Source organism: Solenopsis invicta, chromosome 5 (assembly GCF_016802725.1).
Source record: "Solenopsis invicta isolate M01_SB chromosome 5, UNIL_Sinv_3.0, whole genome shotgun sequence".
NCBI lineage: Eukaryota > Metazoa > Arthropoda > Insecta > Hymenoptera > Formicidae > Solenopsis > Solenopsis invicta.
The window spans coordinates 13,882,486-13,907,166 of NC_052668.1; the positions used below are offsets into that span (position 1 = coordinate 13,882,486).

At 38.6% G+C, this 24,681-nt stretch overlaps 1 protein-coding gene across 1 annotated transcript in view; it reads left to right on the forward strand.

Annotated features, from left to right (window-relative positions):
• Nucleotides 1–24,681, forward strand: part of LOC105202347 (POU domain protein 2) — a 136,207-nt gene that overhangs the window by 94,787 nt on the left and 16,739 nt on the right. The window contains 1 exon segment of the mRNA XM_026132637.2: nucleotides 6,924–6,980. Within this exon segment, the coding sequence (XP_025988422.2) occupies nucleotides 6,924–6,980 (57 nt within the window).

The following is a 24,681-nucleotide window of genomic DNA, read 5'->3' on the forward strand; positions in this document are numbered from 1 at the left end:
CGTACACGAACTTCCTTCCCCTTCATCCTTCCCTTCTTTCTCTCTCTCTCTCTCTCTCTCTCTCTCTCTCTTACTCTCACCCCTTTTTCCGCGACGTTTCTCAACCGGTTTCTTTTCTCTTCCACCCGGAAAGTTTCGAATTTAAAGTCCCACCTAACCCGCGGATTTTTCCGGAACGCGCGTAAAACCTGTTCTCGTGGTTCTTTCGGTGTGTGTGTGTGTGTGTGTGTGTGTGTGTTGGGTATTATGGAAGTTGATAGTTATGTAATCGCGTTTTTGCGAACTGCTGCGCGAGGCATTTTCGAGCGCGCGATAGGCATTTCCATCTTTCTCCTTCCTTCCGACATTGTAAATATCCGCGAAATTTTTGATCTTGATCTTTAAGGAACGATGTTTTTCCAACCGCAACGTATTACTATGTCGATGCATATTTCCGTGTTAAGAGTATTCCTTGTCCGATCTTCCGTAACGACTCGAAATTGAAGATTCTGAGGGCGGGTACCGTATCGCTCAATCAGCTTCTAGCGCAAATGTTCCGCCGCGATTTCTCATCACTATTCACGCGCGCTGCAGGACAGCGTATGATTTTCCGTGGTGGTTGGGTATATGGGCACCAACCCTGGTGTTGGTCGGTCGACCGGAACGTGGTTTCCATATCGGTTATCGGCGTCGGGGTGGCGGTGCATACATATCGTCCGAGTGCGGGTTCTCAAAAATTGATGAGAGGGCTGGATCGCCGCCGCGCGAAAACTAGATGTATCCAGGTGCCGCATCTCGTATTCATGATGGTTCGCGTGGCGGGGTAAAGGCGGGCAGAACCAGTAGAAAAAAAAAATGGAAAAATCAAATATCGCAACACAGGCAGTAATGTCGTAAGGATACTGCCAAAAAACGAATTGCTAACAACGTTGCACTCTGTTCACTATGGATAATCCTTTGTTGCTTTGTGGGTTTCATGGTATAGTAACACGGCAAAATATGCTAGAGCGCATTAATTTACACGACTAAATCCAGCCGGTGTATCCGAGCTAATTATAAATGTAAAAGATAGAGAAGATAAAATTATTTGAAACTGTTTATGTATAATAATATTATTCGAATACATCACGCGTTGCGAAAAAGTCACATGTAATAGAATTGTGTTGATAGAAATTATTTTTATTTATATATGCGTATTATGCATAAATCATAAGTGCCGCCATAAGTTATGAATTATCATTATAAAAAAATGTTGAAATGTACGCAGGCTTCCTAGACATCCATTCAGTCAGTTATTGTCTGTTACTGTATTCTCATTAGTTACATAACAATACTGTATAGGAAATGAACAAGAACTTGATAGAATTTTATACAGTGTCTGAAGTAGTTTTCCTATGTGATAAAAATATATAGATACCTGTCCAGTTATTGCTTCGTATTAATAAACACAACTTTTCGAGCTTACTCATTAAGCAACTGAATATTCAATTTCTTGTCGTATTTTTGTTCAGTAAGTGAATTCAGATTTTGTGCATCTTTTGTGTGCAGTAACATACAAAGCATTACATCTCTAAATAGTTTTATTTCTCAGTTACTAGACAGTAATGATATGACTGTCGAGTCATACACTCTTCAAAATGCATGATATGTCTATTATTTATGACCAGATTATCATAATTTTGATACATGTTTACATTATGTCATGAAATTCAAACTAATAAATTCTATATATACATTTATATATATAATTTATTTTTAGTTTATATTTATATATGATAATTTACGTTTAGTTATATATATTTGTACATAGAAGTGTGCTTGCTCATGTATAATTGAAGAGTTTATTTGACCGTGTGTAACTTCAGATAAGATAACCAAGTAAATGTGAATTGTCATATCATTAAACAACTATGAGTAAGAATTTTGGACCTTAAAACATTCAATCAAATTAAAGTTGCCTAATTGAAATGGATCTTTAGTCTAGAATAAGATAGAATAAAATGGAACCAATTTTATTTTAAAGATCGATATATCGGTTACAATATATGGCCATACGTGACGAGATTGGCGTAGTCGTGCACAGCGTCCCTGTCGGAAAGCCGCATCCATTAAAGCGAGGGGCCGGAGTGCGGTTAAACTACCGCAAAGCACCGAAATGTCAGCATTAATATTGCAACCGTCTCTTGCAATCGCCTGCTAGCGGTCGCTTCTATGCTTATTATACTTATTGTATCGTGCTATTCGAGCTTAAATATTAAAATCTCGTTTCCGTCATCCACGGTGCACGTAGACCTACGAGGATGCGCAGGATTGATCGAATTTTATGAATTAATCGGTTTACCCGAAGAAATATCTCGGGATTCTACATCGAGATTCTACGGATCATTTAACTTCTACGAAGTCGAATCGAAATGATCTAAAAGTTTCGAAACTATTTTTAATCGAGCAACTTTTCCAAGTATTGATTTAATAAGTGTTCTTAGACTTTCATTGTTACCGATAAAAAGAATTACTTAATTCAAATAAATATGTTATAATCCTTGATAGAAATTCCACGTATTTTTTTAGTTGCTAGATAGTTTTATTACTTCTGTCTAGTAACTGAGAAGTAAAACTACTTAGAATCTCAAGATGTAACGCTTTACTATGCGTAAAAGACAGGCAAAATCTGAATTCATTTATTGAACAAAAATGATAAATAGATTAGTCAATTAATTAATGAGCAAGCTGAATGTCTGTTTATTAGCATTAGACAATAATTAAGCAGGTGTCTACGCATTTTTATTAGAAAAATTGCTTTGGCCATTGCATAAGACTCAAGATTTAAATCTATTTTCTACATAGCGTTAATATAATTAATGAGAATATAGTAAGATTAGACAGTAACTAGATGGATGTTTAGGAAAATTGTATACATTTCTGCCAAAAAGCGCTGTTCAACTTACTTATTTACATTAAATAAGTATTATTTGTGATAGATATTACTTGTCTAAAATATTATTAGTTTGTTATAAAATAGTTATTTGAATGGTACCAATAACATATTTATTTAAATCAAATAACTTTTTCAGTGTAGATAAGCTCGGCGCTCATTCTTGCATCTCGTGAATAGATCATTGTTCATTAATTTTCGCGATCTAATTAATCGCGCTAAAGGAAAAGGAGGAGGTCGATTCAATCGATAACCGGCCTTTGGTGAAACAAGATCGTAATCGCGAGATAATAGCGGTTTCGACACGCTTCCGTCTTCGACGTCGAGCGCCTGACGAGTGGGGCACCTGTTCACGGTATTCCAGATATCGGCTCACGGATGTCACATGTATATATACGCCACGATGATGGGCGCGCTCTTCATATGTAAGGTATATAGCCTGCCCTTTATGAATACCGTGGTGCAAGGGAGTATCCGGGACGGTAGCCGCAAACACGCGATTCCGGCTGGCGCGGACGTGTCGAATTAATAAGTGAAAAAGTGAGGTACCGACAACATCGTGACGTACTTCAGAATTGATGTCCAACCGCGGAAATCTCGGCCGGCGACGCGACTGGTTGCGTGAAGTGGAATCGACTGCTCCGAAGAATAAGGAAGAGAGGAAAAGAGATGGGGAAATATTCTGTAATTTCGGAATTTCTGAAAATAGGTACGGGTGGAATTTATAATTAATAACAACTTTATAATTATGCGAAATCTTAGGGTGCGTTGGTGCTAATTAGAACATGTATATTAAAATAGTGCTCCGCTTTTCGCTTTATTCTTACATATTTTCCCTTAAGAAAGTGTTTCAATAAATTAATTACTATATCAGTAACCGATGATATTTCAGTTAACTGATAAAATATTATCAGTTATTGATATAATAAGCGGTTTATTGAAATACTTTATCAGTTTTCTTTTTCAAGGGTTTGGTGTTGTGTGAAAAAGGATTATATATCAGCTGCTATTGGATTTTCAACGTTTTCAATTTCACTTTTTTTTTAAACTGAATTTATATAATTATATTATACAATATTGAAAATTATTGCCAATTAATACGTAAACATTACCTGTAATTTTCATCCCACGGCATGACAGGAAACAAGGAAGAAAAGAGAAAGCGGCAGTAGGACCATACTCGTTCGCGTGATATGTGCAACGAGGCAAAAAGTGCATGTGCAAACCGTAACTTCTTTACGGCTCTCCGGAGAGTCGTCGAACGACGAAGGTGCATCGTATTTATCCGCGTTCATTCCTATTTAAAGGAATGGGTGGGCGCCCTTTCGACAGCCGGTATTTCATTTTGATAAATCGTCGCGTTCGCTGATGTCATTAAATGAGAATTTCGCGAGGCTTCCGTATAAAAGAGTTTTACGCAAACGCGAAAAGACTGTCTCGACAAACACTAACACAAATATGTTGAAAAATCTATATAGCTTTCTACATTTTTATACGCTGGCAAGGATCGCGATGAAAATTAATGTGCATAAATGATGGAATTAAAGATGGCGAAAGGATCTCGTCATCAATGTTTTCCAATATCGGTCAGACAATCGATCGATCGTTCTTCGCTACTGATGAATTATGCATCTTCCCTCGCGGTTCTTTTTTACTTACAAAACTATAAGAAATATTGCCGCGGGCATTATTACATGTGAGAGAAAGACTCTCGAGCTCCGGCTTATAAGGTCGTTCTTTATATTTAATGTAAACGTGTACTAGTTTCTAGTAGTCCTTCGCTCGATAATGAAAACGGTCTCGTTAGGGAACTCGCATTGTTCAGCTGTCGACCTAAATATCTTAAATAATACATAAATCTCCAATCAAATATAAGTGGAATACGTAAAGCTAATTTAAAATTGACTAAAGTAAATTTTCTAATTGTCACGTTAATTATACGCGCATCTTGAAGGACGAAAGAAAAACTATAAATGCATATTAGATCAGCAAATTCATTATATGAATAATTCAGAGTAATCTTCCAATATGTACAATGATCCAGATACGAAAGTTGAGACTGTGAAATCCTTCTCATCCCTTTTACTTCTACGTAACATCTACGTGCTGTCGTGTATAGTCGTTACTCCCGCTACTATTTTCCACGTAGTGGACGCGTATATCCGCCCATATTTGTGGCGGGTTATCCGGCGAGAGCATGTATTGAAATGTCGTCGTTCCGGGCAAATAAGACGGAGAAAAGGAAAGGTGGGATTATCTGAATACAGTCGTTTCAGGGGTGAGTTGCGACCCCCCAGGGGGTAGTAGGTGGTCGCCTCTGGGGTCTGCCGGACCCCCACGAACTCGTCCCTCTCGCCGTGTGACGTACGGTGGTCATCCTCGCGCCGAATTACCACCATCTCCCTTTCTCGTTCTCCTTGGAGAAGGGTCCGTCAAATAGATTATTTGAATATCGATCGATTGCATTTGTGGCGGGATAACGGCGCGTCGCCCTATTTTTGGGAATTGACATGGCGCACGATTCCCCGCCTTATGCGTCACGATGATCGCTCGCGTTTTAGCATAATTCGACCCGCAGCCTGATTGATAAATGCGACGTACTATGATGCTATCTCGACCATCCAGCTCTCTCGATCCCCCGGTTTTAATCAGGCCAGATGTGGGTTTCCGCTGAGTAGAACTGCGCGTGACATAATACGACTGTCAGAGGTACATTGAGAAAAAATATTTAGCATTAAGGCAAAAATAAATTTTACGGTTGTGTGATTTAGAAGTTAATCCGATTTGAAATTTCTGATTCAAGTTGATTTTTAAGGTTCTATTATGATAGTCATCGGTCTTTTCTTAGGTTTTAATAAATTAAAAATTGTAATTTTTAATGTATTATAATCCAAGATATATATCAAAACTCCGATTTGAATACATTGAAAATTTAAATAACTCATGTGGTTTCCATCGTGTAAATAACTCAAGTTTTTATTATTACATCATCGAGCAAATGCAAATACATACATTGATATAATAAAAGGAATAATTAAAAAAGCAAGAAAATTAAAGTATATATTTTATTATACACATAACAAAAATATATTTGTGATATAACATGACAATTTATATGTTTATTTGCATTTCATAAATTGTATCAAATACACACATACACAACATATAGAAATTGTAATTCTCTATCACAATTATATACTTTTTTATATACATATATATGATAATATATACACGATAAAATATTTGATGCGATAAAATTTTGTGTTTTTAACGTATGTATTTGCATAACATTTAAAATATTAGGAATCATTTAGTTTCGAAATAATCTATAAATAAATATTTACATTGTACCAAGCACCCTTTCTAAATATTCTTGGAATATGTTATAAAGAACATTCTTTCCACGTTTTTAGAATCTTTAAAATGATTTCATATTCATACTTTATGTATATTCATAAAATATTTTTTAGTATTTTAGAACATTCTAATATTCTCGACAAATATTTATAGAATATTTGTAGAATGAATGTTATCTGAGTATGTATATAGATCTATCTAATCTACAAATATCTAAACATTGTCTTTGAGTATCACTTAAAAAATACTACGAACTTTTCTTATCCAATATATAAATGTTTGAAGAAATATTATTGAGCTTATCTGATTATCTTGGCTGCATTTCTTGAGTCATCTTATTTATATCTTTTGCAATATTCTTTAACATAATTTTAATAAAATTAATGAAAATGAATAAACAACTTGTCAAAGTACAAATCAATGTCTTGGTCATTGTTATTTTTTTACCGATGTGCGCCGTTATCCGCAAAGGAATAAGATATAAGTTACCTTAATGTAATTAAGATAAAACTACAATGCTTGCCGATTCGATCGAAGCAAGAAGTATTTGGTATCGCGCATGTCGATGTCTCTTACGGGAAACGAATGATTTTCCCGATCGGCTTATAGTACGGCGTCACTAACGAGGGCCCGTGGTTGCGGTTTTTTGTTTCAGGTAGCGACGCGCTCGGCCGAATCGATAAGGAGCCAACCTCGCCAGAATCCATACAAGGTGAGTTTGCACAGTTTTATCGCTTGCCGTCGTATGTTCTTGATACGATTAACGTTACGATGCCGTTTAATCTTCGTTTACGGTGGGAATAAATTTCGTGCAAAAATAATACAGCGACAGGATGATGCGTGCGAAAAGGAACGCCATAAGAATGAACCCGCCACCTTTCGAACGTTCTTTTATCTGAAATACTGACCAAACCTTATATCTGAAATCGTGACAACATTGTCATTTAAGCTTTTAATTCTAGTCAAATTTTAATTTTATAACCTCGTGATTCAAGTCTGTGCGTGTAATTTTAATTCGTGAACTATGAAATCTAAAATTTGTAGATATTTGGGGAAATAATTTTAAAAATTAGAAATATTATTTGATTGTAGTATTGGCAGGGTTAAATAAGTAAAACTAAATTAAGTTAAAGTTAATGGCTTAGAAAATTAATGTAGTTGAAAATTGTACAAAAAATCTAACTTAAAAGTTGAGATTAAATGAAGTTAAATTAGAAATTAATTTTGAAAAGCATTATTTATATTGAATTTGAATATTGTAATTTTTTTAAATTATCTTACTCCAAATAATAAAATTATTATAATTTAGAATTTAGATCATCAAATTAATTGATTTTACTCATAAATTAAGTTTATATGAAATGACAAAGAACTGTTGTTTTTTTTTATTAATATTTTTTTTATGTTACGAAAACACATTTTAAACTTTAGGAAAAAGTTAATAAATTAAAGTTTATTTGTTTTAAAAATAACTAAAGTTAAAAATTAATTTATTTAAAATTACTCATTTGAAGTTAAAAGTCATAAACTTTTAATTTTATTATTTAATTAATAATCCAAACCTAAATAATGTTTATAAAAAATAATAAATGTAGAAGAGTGGTGGAGAGGTAGCTTTAAATACGAAAGCGCGAAATAGATTTTGTCATGAAATGCATATCATTGGTATATCTTGAATGTCTGCATCTGTGAACGATCTTCCATGGTTCGGAGACGTCGGCTAATTTTTTCCACGTAAAATATGTCATAAAACCAATTACGTTTGGCAAGCGCCGCCTACCCGGTCCGCAGCAGTTTATCATTTGCCTCGAGGAATTCTTTCGTGGCATATAACCGACCTTTTAGAAAATTATCTGTGTGCATCTACTATAAGATTTTTCGTCAGGATCATAAAAGGATCACTAAGAAATGTCTACAAATCCTACGCGCTTTGTTCAACGACTGAATCATGAACGATTTTCAGAAAAGTTTGGTTTCTTTTCGAAACTTTCTTGCGGTTTTTACGAAGCGGAACAATCCAGACGAAATTAAAGTGCTAAAATTTTAAATGGCAAATAATCACTATATATATATATATATATATATGCATTAAACATAACAAAAGGAGTATTAAATGAATGAAAATTCCTAGCATTATATTATTGTGGCGTGGGGAAGTTTCGGTTAGAGCTGTGTGTGACCATTGTCAATAAGTAGAAATTAAAGGGAACTAGTAGCGCATATTATGTATTCTATAATTTGTTCGTGAATTTCACAACGCTGGCATATATAATTTACATAATTTATATATAACTTTATTACTAATAATTAATTTATATTATATTTAAAAAATGTTTAAGTTATACATTCCACAACAAAGCCTTCATTTCATATACGAAAGTACCAGATCACGATTGATACAGTTAATGCGCTGTTACGATTTAAAAAAAACGATCAGTCGTTTTGATTCTTGCGTGTTTGGCAAAACAAACTTTTGTATAATAAACCTAATAGGGAGAATCGTTAGTTCCATGAACGTGCGTTTCGAGAACGACGGGGCAAACTCGAAGGGTGTCACGCGTCACGAGATCTGACATAGCGTGTATCGTTGTTCGTAGAAAGCGCGATAATGAGGAAGATGACAGAACGTAACGAATGCCGCCAAACGGCTGCATCTGCAAAACTAAGAAATCATTCGATGTGCGTAATAATCGTAATCCTGCGAATATACGCTTATAATTACGTGGTGTCATGCGACGATGCTTTTTTATAGCTCTCAAATAATTTAATTTATTAATAATAATAAAATATAAATTTGAAAATTGTATTAAATTTTGAATTTAAAAATGTAAATTAAAAAGTAATATTTTTAATTATTAAATTATTATTTAAACATTTTTAATTTTTTGTAATGATATCATTTCCAAATAATAAAGATTAGCTTAATTTCAGTAATAAATTATAGAAACAGAAAAGTTTTATTTTATGTACAACTATTACGTTCTTCTAATTTGAATTTCTCATACTTTGGTGGCTACATAGATGGCACACATCTTCATTTCAACTTGAAGCATTGTGTATATAGGGAAAGTGGGGGACGCTAGTAGTAGTCCCATATTTGTATACGAAGTATGTGATTGTCAGCAGAGAAAAAGACATGGTTCGAGTCAAAGCTCTTACTCGTCGATGGAACACCAAGCTACGATCCTCGCGAGGTAAAATAAAACAGGCGAATGGACAGAAACTAACAAAGGTGTAGAGTTAACTGACAAAAAATCCGCGGTTGTGGACCGGCCGCCTCTCGGAAATGCCGAACCGGTCGTAAACAGAGGGCTCGCGCCCCTCCGCGAACGGTGCTTCTCTAGAAGTATCACAACGAAAGGAGCGGACAAGTCGAACGAGGGAAGAAGGAAGAAAAAAAGGAGAAACGATCGGTAAATAGAAGTGTGGTGCGAGGGGCGAGGACGAGATAGGAACCGATAGGACCCGGCCGACGAGAGCGAGCGGGATAGGGTGAAGGACACCGTCGCCGACCTGTGTTTTACTTTATAGCATTTAGCCCGTTGTTTGTCTTATTGCTATTAGCCTCCGTCAATTAGTAATTGCATTTTTAATGCCGATTCCGTGAATCGGTCCACCGACTCGGCACGGCGAGCAGCGCGAACAGTCCCAACCTTGGTGGTTCGCGAGCGGACCCGGGCGAACGGCTCAGTGGGGAGAAACCGTACTCTTCTTATGTCGGTCGATAGGCACCGGTCGCGGCTGTCAGGAGGGAGGCGGAGGGGGCATGTCATTAGGAGTCATTAATATCGCGGACCTCTGTAATTTGACACACTTCCGATCGCCTAGCGCCACCACCACCACCACCACCACCATCACCATCGCCGCCGCCGCCGCCGCCACCACCCGCTCCATTTTTCTCCTCTGCCTCCGTGTCTTTCGAACGTTTCGCGATCGCACGCCCCGCGGCCACCGCATCGTCATCTCCTTTTTCTCTTCCTTTTTGCGCTTTCTTGCGAATCACCATGTCGTACGCTTCGCGGCATATTATTTGTGTCATTTCACGTAATATAATAATCTCTCGCGAAAAAGACAATTGCACGTTCGTCTGCGATTTTGTTGAATTTAAAGCGGATTCAGAGCACACAATTTTCAACACGGATCTTATAATCTAGATTTTAATCTTGAGATAATTTCAGTATGACTGCTAATGAAATTGTGGGTTGAATGGCAATATTTTACGTATGAAAGAGGCTTATGCAATTAAAAATTCTTTACTTCTCAACAACAGATGAAAGATATGTCATTATTAATCTTGAAAAAATAATTTATCGCTCACTGCATGGGCTCGATTATCGATGTTAGATCGGCTATATTATGTACTCGAGGCATAATTATCTCTATTAAGCTGTCAAGCGAGTTGAGACGTAGCAGTGCTCGATGCCGATACGTTTCCGATTACGAAATCGTATCCGAGCGGATGCAACCGCTTGGTAATGCAGCCGCGATTAATATGATCCGCGGATGCTAATTGAGATTCTAATCGTTTATTCCCGCATCGTACCCGCACACCTGTTCGACCGATATGGCTAGACTAGGGATTCTTTTAACGCGAACTTCTCCGAGATCTTTCAAGCGCTCACGTTACTCATCATACTTTCTAATGTGCCAGCACGAATTTTTTATTTTCACAACGAAATAATGTTAGCTGCCATTAACTACAAGTCAGAGGAGACGCTAACGTCGCTTTGATCTATGAAATTAAAGAGAGAAAGAGCAGCCGTCACAATACTTAATTCATTTCACTTTGTTATATGTGCACATCTTTTTAACGATGTTGTCTCTCGTGAATAATAGAAGAAATATCAAATGGATTTTTTATTTTTAAATTGCTTAGCATACATGTTTAGTAATGATATTTAGAAAAGTATTTCAAAATACAATGTAGTATCTAGCTGCCTCTAGATTTTCCGTACAAGTTTTAACAGTGTGTTCTATGAGCTGAAACAAGGAACAATGTTATATAAAATAATTGTTTCTTCCAAATAATTTAACGTTTTATTTTATCATATTCTGTGAGTAACTAAGAGCAATTGAAAGCGTAGAATGTCACTAGTTTTGCCAGTTTTTACGCTTATGAGGAATCGTCTTCATGTTCGCATCTTAAATCAAAGCAAAAGACGAAGGTCGATGCTGAAAGACCGGGAATCGATTTTGTTTGGCATGCAAACGATTCTTGCGATAAACTTGTCTGCCCACACACTCATGTGGATACGATAGTACGTCTTCTTGGCGACTTTGTTATTCAAATCATTCGTTGGGCTGAAACGACCCGAATCGCTTTTGAATGCCAAAACGCTTTTCCGACTTCTCCATAGGAAGTCCTATTCACACCTTATGCCCAACATTCAGTCGTCACGTCGGTCACGCATTAACGCATAAAAACTCGAATAAACTGTCCAAAATTTTTCTTATTTTCCTTTTTTACTTTCATAAGATTTACTTCTGAGAACTCTCATTAACGTTCCATTAATAAACTTATATAATAATTAATTGGTAAAAAAGTTAATGCTAATTAGTGGCAATTAATATTATCGAGACATATTTTTTATTAAATTTATTTTCTTTATTAATATAAAGTTATCAGAATTTTCAATGTGACTCTTACGGCTATATTTTTATCTACTGTAAATAATAATCAATAAAATGAGAACATGTTTAATGAATTGAAATAATAATTGCCAATAGGAATTCACACTATGCAAAGAACATCACGTTTCATACTGAAAAGTTTGCCAATGCTTAAGATATATCGGGCGAACTAGTTCACTTTGTTATTCGAATCGGAGGGGTAAAACGAGGTGGTTTTCCTTTGAATATAGAGAAGCTCTTCCTTTCGAGCTTTTCGGGATTCATGCGTCACGATCGCAGCTAGACGGAGCAAATTCAAATTCTGCGATGGGATTTCTTGAGGATCTTCAGATTTTTATCGTTGGTATCTACCAGTGAATGCCTCTCAAACAGAGTATGCTAATTCTGTCAGAATGCTGACTGCGGGGTTGACTTCTTTCTACTTTCTCTCATTGCTCGTCGATATGTAATACGTTCGCGTAATCGCGAAAATGTACGCAATTCAAATGATATTTATATTATGCGACTTAGAAAAAATTTTATTAGATATTTTTATTACAAAATGTATACTTGAATATTCTCTCGGAGCTGAATCGCAATCTCAATTAATTTTATTATGCATTTAACAAAATCTGGAGAGTGTACAACAATAAAATACGTTTCGAGTAACAATAAAATATGTATATACTTTCGAGTATGTTGTACGTAAAAATAGGATGCATATTCGTGCGAGGCGCCAGTTGAGATACGTGTATACATTGAGAGAAGTCTAATCGCGTAAGTGGAAATGAAAACAAGTACAGCGAACCTTTCTAAGAATGAAGGATCGTGGGCCGAGGATGAGCGCATCCGCGAACGAAGAAGCGAGCAACGGATTCGCGATTCCCCTTTCGCGGACGAGCTCGGCGAGATGTTTTCTTCCTCGGCCGATGGGCATTTCTCACGACTCGAGGGCGACTTTCGTCCTCCGTTCTTGTTCCCTCCTAGAGGAAACGGGCAAACAGTCCGATTCGATCGCGGAGAGATTAATTCGTTCGCCCACACTCCGAAAATGAAGGGAGTGCCGTGTGGAGACGGAGTCGTGAGAAATTGCACGGTCGACGAGGAGACGAGACGTTATTTATGAAAATGGCGTTGATCGACGGGTGGGTGTCGGCGCAATTGTCGTTACACGCGGCGCTAGAAAGGGAACCAAAGAAAGAGGCTAGCAATTAGCAATTTAACCAATAACTCTGCAATTGGTGATTCCATTAATGGGACGGCCGTTCCCACAGAAGACGGAGTGTTTTTCACCGTTTTTCTGACGCGGTGCTGCTCCCCTTTCGCAAAGCCGCGCAATTGCCTCGTGAACGTATAATTAGCGCATTAACGATTAATCTCTCTCCCGCGATTATACTCGCGCGAGTATCGACTGGATACTGTCCACTCGTTTGATTTCGTGCGCTGCACAATACATAACTTCGACGCAGTTTTCAAGGTAGTTACGATGCTTCATACGTTTTTTTTTTGAGACGATATTGCCATTCTACAAATGTATCATTCTATTAAACTAGAACTGAGCTCTATGGCAAGCAGTTAATCTTTACGAGAAATCTTTAAAATATTCTGAAAAGATTTTTTCATGACAGATAATTTCTCCATTGTGATCTTTTTTCAATGCAATAAATTTCTCTACCATAGAAGGAAAAAGATGGATTGCTTTCATTCCTTATTTACGAAAAATCGTTGAATCCTGAATGTTTTAGGTAAAAAAGGGGCCGTTTCAAAAATGTGAAATTTTATAATTCTTATGTAAATTACCGTAAAAATACTACGATTTACCATCCAGGAGTGAAAGTGCACATTATGCGAAAAGTGTATTATGAATGAGAAATAGTCTAAAAGCAAAAGACCTAAGATACACGTAATTCTGTTAACCTTCTTAAGAATTTATTGAAACCTAAAAGAACCCATAAAATGAGAAACCTACAAAGGACTTGACTAATTATGCTAAAAAAAAAAAAAACGGGGAAAAATTGTTCTTTGAAAAATGATGCCTCTGCGTTTGTCGGCAGGAACAATTAAAACGGTTGAGAGCTACGCGTGACCACAGAAAATAAACCGTTAATAAATTCGTGCTGTGCCAGTGGGCGGACAAATTGACTGCCGATAGCGCGCAGGCTGTGATCCCACGCGGTCGATTATACATTAATTAAACAATCAATATTTATTGAGGTTATTATTGGACATGATCGCGCGAGTCCGGGCATTAATTCGATTGTACACAGTGAGGTCAGGCGTATTTCGTTTAATAGGCGCCGTATTGTTCATAACGATGCAATAAATATGGACGCGGGCAAATGAAGACGATAAATTATCGGACGCCCCCGCTGTCAGCACCGGGTGTCTCCCGTTTGCCTTTCTATCCTTTCTACTTGGCTCTCAATTATTGCAGATGTTAAAATAACATTTTTTCTCGGAGGAAAATAAAAATTTTGTTTGCAGCTATCAAGTATATACAATTATTATCATTGTTACTATCTTTTGAAATTAAAATAATTTAGAGGATCTAAAAATAGGAGAATAAATTTATCTGAATATGTAATATCTATGTATTTACTTACATACATTCAATATATAAAGTAGTATTAGTTCTCTAACATTAGTTCTTTTTATAATATTTAAATATTCATGAAACAATTTCCCATTGTTCGCAAAGATTCTTTTCATTAAACTTATGAAATAATGGATCATTGGAAAAATGTACACCGGAATGGAGACTCCCTGCATAATACCGGAAGTGACAACTTAACTACTGGATGACCATTTAAACGCGGTTTCAACCCCTCGATACAATCTACGGTTCTCAACCCCAGCCTTGTTTCCGTCCTTTCCTTCCTCGCCGCTTATTATAATCAATTAGCGCCACGTTATCTACCAGCACGCGATTGTACAGATTGTCGATACACTCGCTGTCGAGGGGTGCAACCCTCGTAGTTTTTTATACACACCATACATACGCGGGGGTGGGCCTGCAACAGGCTGATGAGTAGCAAGATCTTTCGAGGATCCCTTTTTTTTTACTTGTCTTCCTATTTCTTGCAATGCGATGTATTATATGTCAGTATGCTTATAGAACGCGCCATGTGTAAATTTCTTTACATTATATTGAGGATTATTTATATCATATTTTCGAAAAATGTGTATTGTCTAATTTTTATTTGCAATAGATGCCAATTATACAGATAATATTGGATTATTCTTGATTATCTGAAAGCCTTAAACATTTTTCGAGTTATCAGTTTCTCGACTTTCTGTCAGAGACTGCGGCTCTTTGAATGATTCTTTGATAAAGGGAAAAACTTTTGACCAACTACTGGAAAATTTTGCCTTTTTTTTTTTAGAAAGAGCACTGTAAGAAAATAGACAATTTCAGTAGCAGTAATCGATCTTCGGCAAAAAGGTCACTTTTAATGACCTTTTTTTAGAAAGCCTTTTTATACCTGAACTTTTGGAGAATATTCGACAAGCTTTTGTCATATGACGATATATTACTGTGAAACTAAACAATATGAATAGTAATTGGTCTTTGGCAAAAGCCATTTTCAGCAGGACACTAGTCTCAAAATCTAGTAACCGTGATCTTAATGTCGTATAAAGAAAGAGAGATTACCATTTAGCACACAAATTACTTTTGTACTCCTGGATATTTCTGTAATCTTATATTCACATGGGATCATAGAGTAGTTTCTATCAATGGAGGAATTAATGATATCGGGGATGATATTGTAAGAAAGGCCTCTCTCTTCTCCCCCGAGGATAACGAAACGATGGACGGATTAAATTGCGCAAGAAATATGAGACGTCCGCGTTTATCTTAAGCGCGGAATTGTGTGAGTCAGCTGACACACGGGAGTCTAGTCTCTACAACCTATGGTATGTACGATTCCGTTGCTCGTAGGTTTCTCGTTTACTCGCAGTTAAGGGTGTATGCACCGCGGCAAACGGGAAAGAGTGCGTACAAGAGAGCAGGAGAGAAAGAAAAGGGAGTAGAAGGGAAAGGGAAAGAGAGAAAGAAAGAGACAAAAAGAGTGACGAAGGTAGCGCCTATCGCTCTTTCCGCGCCTTTCCTCGAAGATCTTTTACGCTTCTGCAGAAACCCGATAGCCCTGTCAGCCATTAAGCCAGAGTCGTGCCCGGTGAAAGGTTGGTAGGGAGGGCGAAGGGCGAGAACGAAGTCGGTAACAATTGGGAAGGGAAGAGAGAGAAGTTCTCTTCTCGCGTCGGTGCGTGGAGGAAAGGGGGTGGCAAAGTACAGAGGGGTTCCGGAAAAGGGAGAAAAAAGCGCACCTCTCTGTGTGTGCTAGAGGCTGCCTCCTCTACGCAGAACCTCGCGACGCAGAACCTCGCGATCGTCTCTCGTCATCTCGGTAAGGATATAACTCGAGTACGTTAACGCAGGTATTGCTGCGTAACCGTTAAAAGATGGGTGCGATTTCCCCTTCGGATATTATCAAGCGATTTTTTTATTTAACTTATCGACAATCTTTACGTTAATCCAAGTTCACGTCTCAACTGCGTTTCAAATGTATTTTGAATTGACGCATTTACAACAATTCTTCGAAAAGCGATATAAAATAACAGTATAATAATATAACAATGTAATCAAAAGAATATATGAATTTGATATTCAAAATAATTGTTGTATTTAGGTGAGTGCAAAAATTTCTATAGGTTTTTAATAGATATTATAATCAGCGCTTTTTTAAACTTGTTATATCTCTAAAAAAGCAACGCCCTTAGTTGTGCTTTAAAAACTAAATTCTAGTAAGTTACGGTGTTTTTAAATAAAAGTAAAAATAAGTGAGAAGAAAATTTTACAATTAACGTAATGAAGATGCACTGCGATTTTGAACAAGAACAAATATTCAATGTAGCACAGAAATATTTGAATGATGTATTTGAAGAGAATGTGTCAATTCTATTTTCCGAAAAATGGTTCGTTGAATTTAAACGAGATTTCAACCTCAAAGACGGTTTTCTGATAATGATGGTGACAATGCATTCTCGTGGATACAAAGCCACGAATTTCGACAAAAGTAGTTGATAAATGTTAACAGATGACTGCCTTTTGACATTTAAAAACGTTGATTATAACACCCCTTGAAAATTCATCAAAACTTACCCAATAGTTCGTGATTAGACACAAGAATCGAATTCGATGTAACTTTAACATTGTCACAAGATTTCGACAGCTTGTGTAATTTATTTCTTCGAATGCGACGTGACAGAATAATTTATAAGGAAATAATCTCTATAAAGCTGAAAATAAATCCGGAATATATACGGAAAAATAGACTACAGCGAGTGCGCTATGGCAGTCCAACAACTGGAACGTTTAACCGAGAGAAATGGTCAATGAGACGATTCTATTGCCAAGTAATTGTCGTTTCGTAGAGGGACATTGGTCGTGTCTAGACGCCGGTAATTGTGGCAAAAGAACAAAAGACGGTACGCGCAGGTAAACGTCACCGTTATATCTTTACCGAGACGATTATCTCCGGAAAGCAGTCGGAGTCTGCGGTCGTCGTCGTCGTCGAGGTGGCGAGACGATGGAATAATTAAATCCATTTACGGCCACCCAATTCTGATCGTCATAGAAGTCAAAACTCATAATTAACTTAATCGCTCAGCCGAGCGAGTTTCGCTAACAAAGAGACGAGTATAAAAAAAAAACATGTAAAAAGAGAGATTGTTATAAATATTCAGGATGGGAAGAAGGATGTATATCCGTGTGGGAAAAGACGTATACATATTCTCTCATTAGTCCATTGTACTAAACGTTATATAAAGTCAGGAAAACCTTTATTGTCTATATATAACTATATCGACATACCTTTGTTATGCCAGTTTACCTCAAGAAACGGATTTATTCGCGAATGCAAAGAAAACTTGAATGTAGGTTAACATTAATGGATTTACGATGTATTAATCTCACAAAGGATGCAATTTTCTCCGTTCTAATTTTTATTCCCAACGTTTCGGAGCGGAACTGTTTTAACAACGGGCCTAATTACACGTGATACAAATTGGTATTCTTCAGCCACGGAGTGTAACAGATTAAAAAAAAAAATGGAATTTTCTAAGAAGTAATCTCAAATCAATGACGATTAAGCGTTTTCCAAGTAATAACATTACTCTCGCGATTTACAATTATTTCTAAAGATTAAGAAAAATTGCATCCTTGCCATATTATTATTAACGAACATTTGTCGATCGAAAATTCGCGTCCTCTTTCATCTCGCGAAGAGTTCATCAAGTTCGATCGACTGGGGAGTGATTCTGAAAAACGATGCTACTTTCTGTTCTGCGACATTGCATTTTCAGCGTAGACGCAGAATGTGCACGGCCACATTGACGCGTGCAACGATCGGCATGAGATTATTAAAGAGAAACTTCTGCAGCAGCTTGATAAGCCATGGGGTATTTCACACTCGGACAAACCTTGTATCGCACGGGGCGTTAATGTAGCGTTATTTAACTCGGTTAGATGGTCTCCCCTGGACGACCGCCGCCTGCCCTCTTCGCGGAGAACCCCTGGAAAAATCCGGGGGTGCTCGCCGTCCCGTGAAAACACCGCGGGGGCAGTGACACACATAAAATAGCCAGCTATTTCGCTTATGGCAATTTCGCTTATGGCACGTCAGGTGGTAGGTGATCACGTGTTGAAAGTTGCTGTTCGTTCATCGTCCGTTTTACCGCACTTTAATCAGAGATTGAGTATTTATATTTGAATTCAGACATTGACACTATAAACTCACATACGTGCGTAATTAAGATACATATTTTTCAATATTATATTTATATATTATTTATATGTTTATAAAAATATGTATACATCAAACATTGGATAAAATTGCTTCCTGACGTAATAAAAATCGCCAAGATAATTTTTTTCGTTGACAAAATTTCATGTGAAAATATAATGTATCGAATACGACTTATATATTTACTGTCCTGGGAGCATGGCGATCGGTGCCACTTTAAGGACGTCGATAAATTCTCATTCTCACGGAAGATGAATATCGATTCGGTAGGTAGCACGTGCCAAAAGGCAATATCTGGCGAATATGTTAAGGAAGTCGCATACATCGGGGTCAGTACAGCGTGAAAATAGAATGTAAAGTGCTCGCAGGCCTCCCCGCTTATGCTGGCCGGCCGCGGGGCGGCCTTAGGCGCAATAGGGCGGTTTCCACAGGGGGTTGGTTTGACGTGTATGACGTGCCGGCCACGTGACCGGCCTGCCAAGTCGACAATCACTGCCCCCGACTACGCAAGACGAATCTTAAGTATGGGATATTCAAATACTCCCGACATTCCTCTTCTTCTCTCTTTTATTTTTGGGAAAGCTCATGGCAAAAGTTGACTGTTCTAATGATTGACGATGACTTCACGATCGTGTAATGCGCGCTTAAACTTAAATAAAATCTACATTGACATAGGATTGAAAGTGACGTAATATAAAATACTGTAATTCTATTCCGGAAAGAAAACTGCAATTTCCGACGCGCTTAGTAATATCTGTCACCCCAACCTTCAGCGATTTAAAATTCTATTGTCCGGCTCTTTGTCCTCGGGAAAAGATGTAGAAATCAAATTTCGTCCAATACGCGGGAAAGTTGCTCGTAAGAGACCGGGAATGGTCAGCATTGCAGGTCTACCGCATCATACATCACTGCCAGTCGAGCGGCAAAGGGTGCCAATGTGAAATGGTCTCGAGGTATCGTCGTGGAACTTTCCCTCCTCGGTAACACTCTTTTTTATATGCATAGTTTCATTTCCTTATCGGAAATTTACGGCGAACAGTAAAGGCGAAACGATTTCCTGTCCTCATCCACCCCACGCTGTTTCTAAGAGATTGCTAATCACGATTCGCTTGTATTTGCTATTACAATTGTAGTGTAACTTTATTCGTTAGATTTTATTGATTCTTCTAAAACTTTTAAGATACAATATTCTTTTTTTTATTACTTATTTTTTCTTTAATACAAGCACTTTTTTTACAAATTTAGAATTGTAAGATTCTTAAATTACTTCAACTTGAAATTTGAAATTATTTAGATCAGTTGTCAAATATTCTAACTGCATCTGAGGAACGGCTGCGTTTGATCGAGTAGCACGTGCCGAAGGGCCCGCACATTGCCTCCGTCTAACGGTATGGCCACGTTGATGATGACGAGCGATGACGGCGGCGGCCTAACTGTTTACCGATCCCCGCATCTGCCGCGCGATCGGCTATTTCGTTTTCATCGCGCTGCAATCGCGGTTAATAGCGCCATGCGTCCGAGCATCTCTCGCTGCTTATACCTGGCCCTTAATTTGGGGTTTCGCTGGTACAAGCTCTGGGCAACAATGATCATCGAATTTCGTCGATCAATAGCTCCGGGCCCACGCTCAACGCGGCTGGCCGAAAACAGACGGAATAAATTAGGTTCCATTCGTCGGCGGAATAATACCGATTTGAAGATTCGTTGCGCGCGTGATGTTGCCTATTTTCTCACATAAATTGATTAGAAAACGGATACGGAGATTAAATCTATTTTCTAAAATCAGTCTTACGCATCGTAATAGGAAGATGAGATCAGTTTTAAAATCATCATCTTATTTTTAAGTTCTCTAACTGTTCGGCGAAACGAAATGAAAGCTGTAAAGATTTTTGAAATGAGAATTATAGTTTCAACGCACGCAAGAATATAATCGTGTGGTGTGAGATTATCTCGCGTTTAACACTTGAGAATTCTTTCGAACACAAGTTGTCTGGTTACTCGTACATCTTGTCGCGCCTTGATCAGGACGCATATGTGCGCGTGCGTAAAAAAGACACGGGAGAAAAAGGGGGGAAGGAGAGAGGAGGATGGCCACGTGCCTCCGGTAGCACGCGACCAACCTAACGGTTTTAGACTCACCCCACACACGCCGCGCTCGGAAACCAGTCCACCCCTTCTCTCGTCACCCTTGCCGAGCCGCCGGGCAATGCCGGTTCAAAACACGCCAGACGAAACACTGTTATTCTATTGGCTCTGGTATCTATCCCCTTACGGTGCCCTCCCCTTTGATACGCTTCTCCCGTTGTCTACACTCTCGTCGCGGTAACTGCCGCGATTTTCGGCACCAATATCCGGACAATACTTGTGCGACTTGTAAGTTTATCACTTGTAAGTTTATCGCTAGAAATCCTGGCAGATTCTTAAATCATGATTTTTACACACGGAACTTGTCTAGAAAAATATTTTCGGAGCAATATACTGCGTGCTCTCTTTTATCTTCAATGGTCGTCTCTTGCTTTTTGACGATTTATGAGATTTTAGAATATTCCGTATAATCGGGAAGATATTAGATTGTCATATATCTAATACTGTTCCATTCTTTATAAAGAAATCCCACATCACAATACGTCACCTTTAGCCATATTTTTTACATGAAACAGTTATAAAGCCTCGCAGATAAAATGCTGAAGGTAGCGATGCAGAAACCGATCGGATCTGATCTGTTATGTCTCGGACGTTTCCTCGCGGTAGTCTCGGGTCCTGCTCTGAATGAAAATCGGGGCCCTGCGAAGCATAATCGAATGACGTAAGGCCCTAATAAAATCGTAAGTCGGTTGACAGGCGGTGCATATACCTCGGGAATAATACCCGGGGAATTCCTCCCCCGTAAACCCGGGCCGGGTTGCATTGTCGTCGCCTTACGTAAGAATGGCGACGAAGAAACGACGCGGAGGGCAGATGCTGCTTAGACATTCGGTCGCGTTGCTACACGACCGAGAAAGAAGAACGGCTGAGAGGAGAGGAACCCGGCTCTAATGCGATCTGCCATCTTAGAGGGGTGTGCGTCTTGCTGAGACGCGAGTAAATCGGGGGAAAAGGGACTCTTTAACGATGAGAAACATCTACTTGCCGTCGACTCCCGTCCAGAAAATGTGCGAGTAATTGCGACATTTGAGATATTTGAGCGAGGAAGAGTTTTGTACGATATCAAGCTCGATTCGTTGGTGGATTTTGAATTACATTAAAGCGAAGAAGCACTGTAATGATCGGAATAAAAATCTCATTTTAATTAAATCTTAAATCTTATTTAATGAGCATTGATCTATTTTCAATCGACTTTATTTCATTTTCCAATCAGGAAGCAAATTTCATTTTTTCATCGCTCCCAAGGACGTGCGATAGTTCATAAAAGTTCACGTCAGCTTGGCTCTGGCAGCAATGCGTTCTGCGAATCGCAATTCCAATATGCCGTAAATTAATTCTTGAGAAATAGAAGCATAATCATTCGCCGTCACGAACATCGAGACAATCAGTTATGCGAGAATTTCTAGATTCGTGAAAACAATGAATCCAACAGTATGTGAAAAAGTTGATGCTCAGAGTCAAGAAACGTCGCTTTTACAAAAGAACATTTCTTATTTGATAAAAATAACATCATTTACAATAGAAAACAAGGAATAGAAATCGTAGCGAAATTTGTGTACGATATATCACTTTATCACATAAGTAGTCTCGAGGGAATCGCGAGAAGATATGTGAAGGAAACTATAATCGATTATAAGACCTCTAAGGAGCAAGAAGAAACAATACAAGGGAGCGAAAGGGTAGAAAATTGAGTAAATCGCCGACGAAGGCGAAGTGATCGCGAATTCGCGGGTGGATCGGCAATGTATAAGAGAGAGAGAGGGGGGGGGAGGGGATCAAACGGGGAGAGAATGCGGGATGCAACCGCGAAATCGGACCGAGCCGTGAAAATAACGATTTCTCTTTTGTGACGCGTTCCGTGTACGTTAAAGCGAGAAGGGCCGGTTTCAGTAGGAGGGATTCATCATCAGGCCCGCGTGACTCGCCGATATTTTTCCCGGGACGCGCCTCGAGAATCGATATTTTATGTAGATCGCGCGGAAAGAGCAGCACGCCCTCGTCGTCGGTGGCTATTCTCGCCCTGGCGAACAAAAACACTTTGAATCAGAGAACGAGCGGAAGAACGAGAGCAAAGGAATAGGAGAAAAAGAGACGAAAAGAATCTTTGGTAGGGAAGATGAACAGAGAAAAAGATAGAGAGACTCTATCTCTTTCTCTGCTTAGGAAGGGATTCTGGTTGCACGATGCTGTGGCCAGAATTCATCCAGAAAATGGAACTTTTTCATGGCGATTCCTCGCTCGCGAGCGGAGAAAGCGTCTGTCGCTATTCAGCCGAGTCTACCAATTTAGATGGGAATGTATAAGCTACTGTTCGGTGAGATCGGAACATGATGATGGAATCGATCCACGTTGCTTGACTCTAATATCTGATTTGTGATAAATGATTCCGTCTCGAATTCATTTTTGTTAAATTCATATTAAGGACTCGCCGTGCGCACGCTATTCGGAAAAAGAAATAAATGCAATTTATAAAAGTGAAGGTTTGATTCTGGCCCGTTGACAAAAAGTAGTAAGATTTTATAGATCAATTAGCAATGACAAACGTTAATGCTACCTAGCAATCGTGTTAAGAGTTGCGTCAACTGGATGCAAAATTTATCAAGGTTTTGATTTTATCGAAATATTATTTATCCGATTTTACGCGTTTGCTCGGACTTTGACTTCGACGAATTAGTTGTGGGAAACTTTTGTTCAGACGGATGCAGTATTCATGAGGGGCGGTACATAATTCAGACGTTGGTTTGTATGGATATCAGAGAACACTGTTTGTTCACACTGTGCTACTTCGTATTGTGTGTGTTTCTTGTATTATAATTTAGATTAGTTAGGAAATGTGTTAACACGTAACAGTGTAAAACAAAGACTCTGTTGTTCTGGTAGAAATTATCTTCGTTAGAGTATGTATTCGCAACGTTTAATTTAGCAAACAAATACGATGTTTGCATTTAATTAATGCAACTTAATTAAATTTTTGATTAAAATTTTGGAAATTTACTCCTTCTTACTATCCACATATTTTTGCAATATTATAAAAATTATCATTTCTAAAATCATTTGTATCAACATACGGGAAATGTCGCACTTAAATTAATAAATTAATCTCAAGAAGATCTTTGAATTCGATTTCCCGCGATCCGACACTTTCTTATTCAATAAGCAAGAGATCGCTACGAGATTAATTTTTTCGCTCCTTTTTCATCAGACTAACGGCAGTGAGTTTAGTTAAAAACCGCATAATCTCCACAGTAGCCTTCAGGTGCGCTATTGTGCGCCATTTTATCACCTGACGGACGTGACTCGCACATGGCGAGGACTCCTGATCCTGGAGCTTGCTCGTGCTCGGGTCATCGGCCACGTAGTTTTCGCCGTGGGTCACGCGAGGAGCGGTCGCTCTCTTGAGGGACGAAGGCGAAGGTCGCCGCCGCGGCCTCGCATCCTCGACCTCTCATAGAAGCGGCACGTATAACACACGAGGGCTGCAACTACAGCTGCACCTCCCCACCGACGCGACGCCGCCGCGTGTATCATCGCTTGCGTTCGTACGGCTCTCGACGAGACGGTATTTTCGACTCGCGTCTCTGTGCGAGTGTGCGTGGGTGATGGATAGACGGTTACCGTGTCACTCGTGCAAAGCGCTAAACGGACTTGAATGGCTCGAAATTGCATGGGCGACTGCATTGTGACCGCGTCGACGGCACAATGGACGGCCGCGCGATGAGCGCGCGAGTGTGCGTGCGCCGGTGTGTATGCAGATGCGGCACAAAGAGACGTCGAGGATCCATCGGGAGATAACGATCTTCCAGATGAGCGACATTCTTTCGTACGGCTCGATATCGAATCGACGCCGATTCG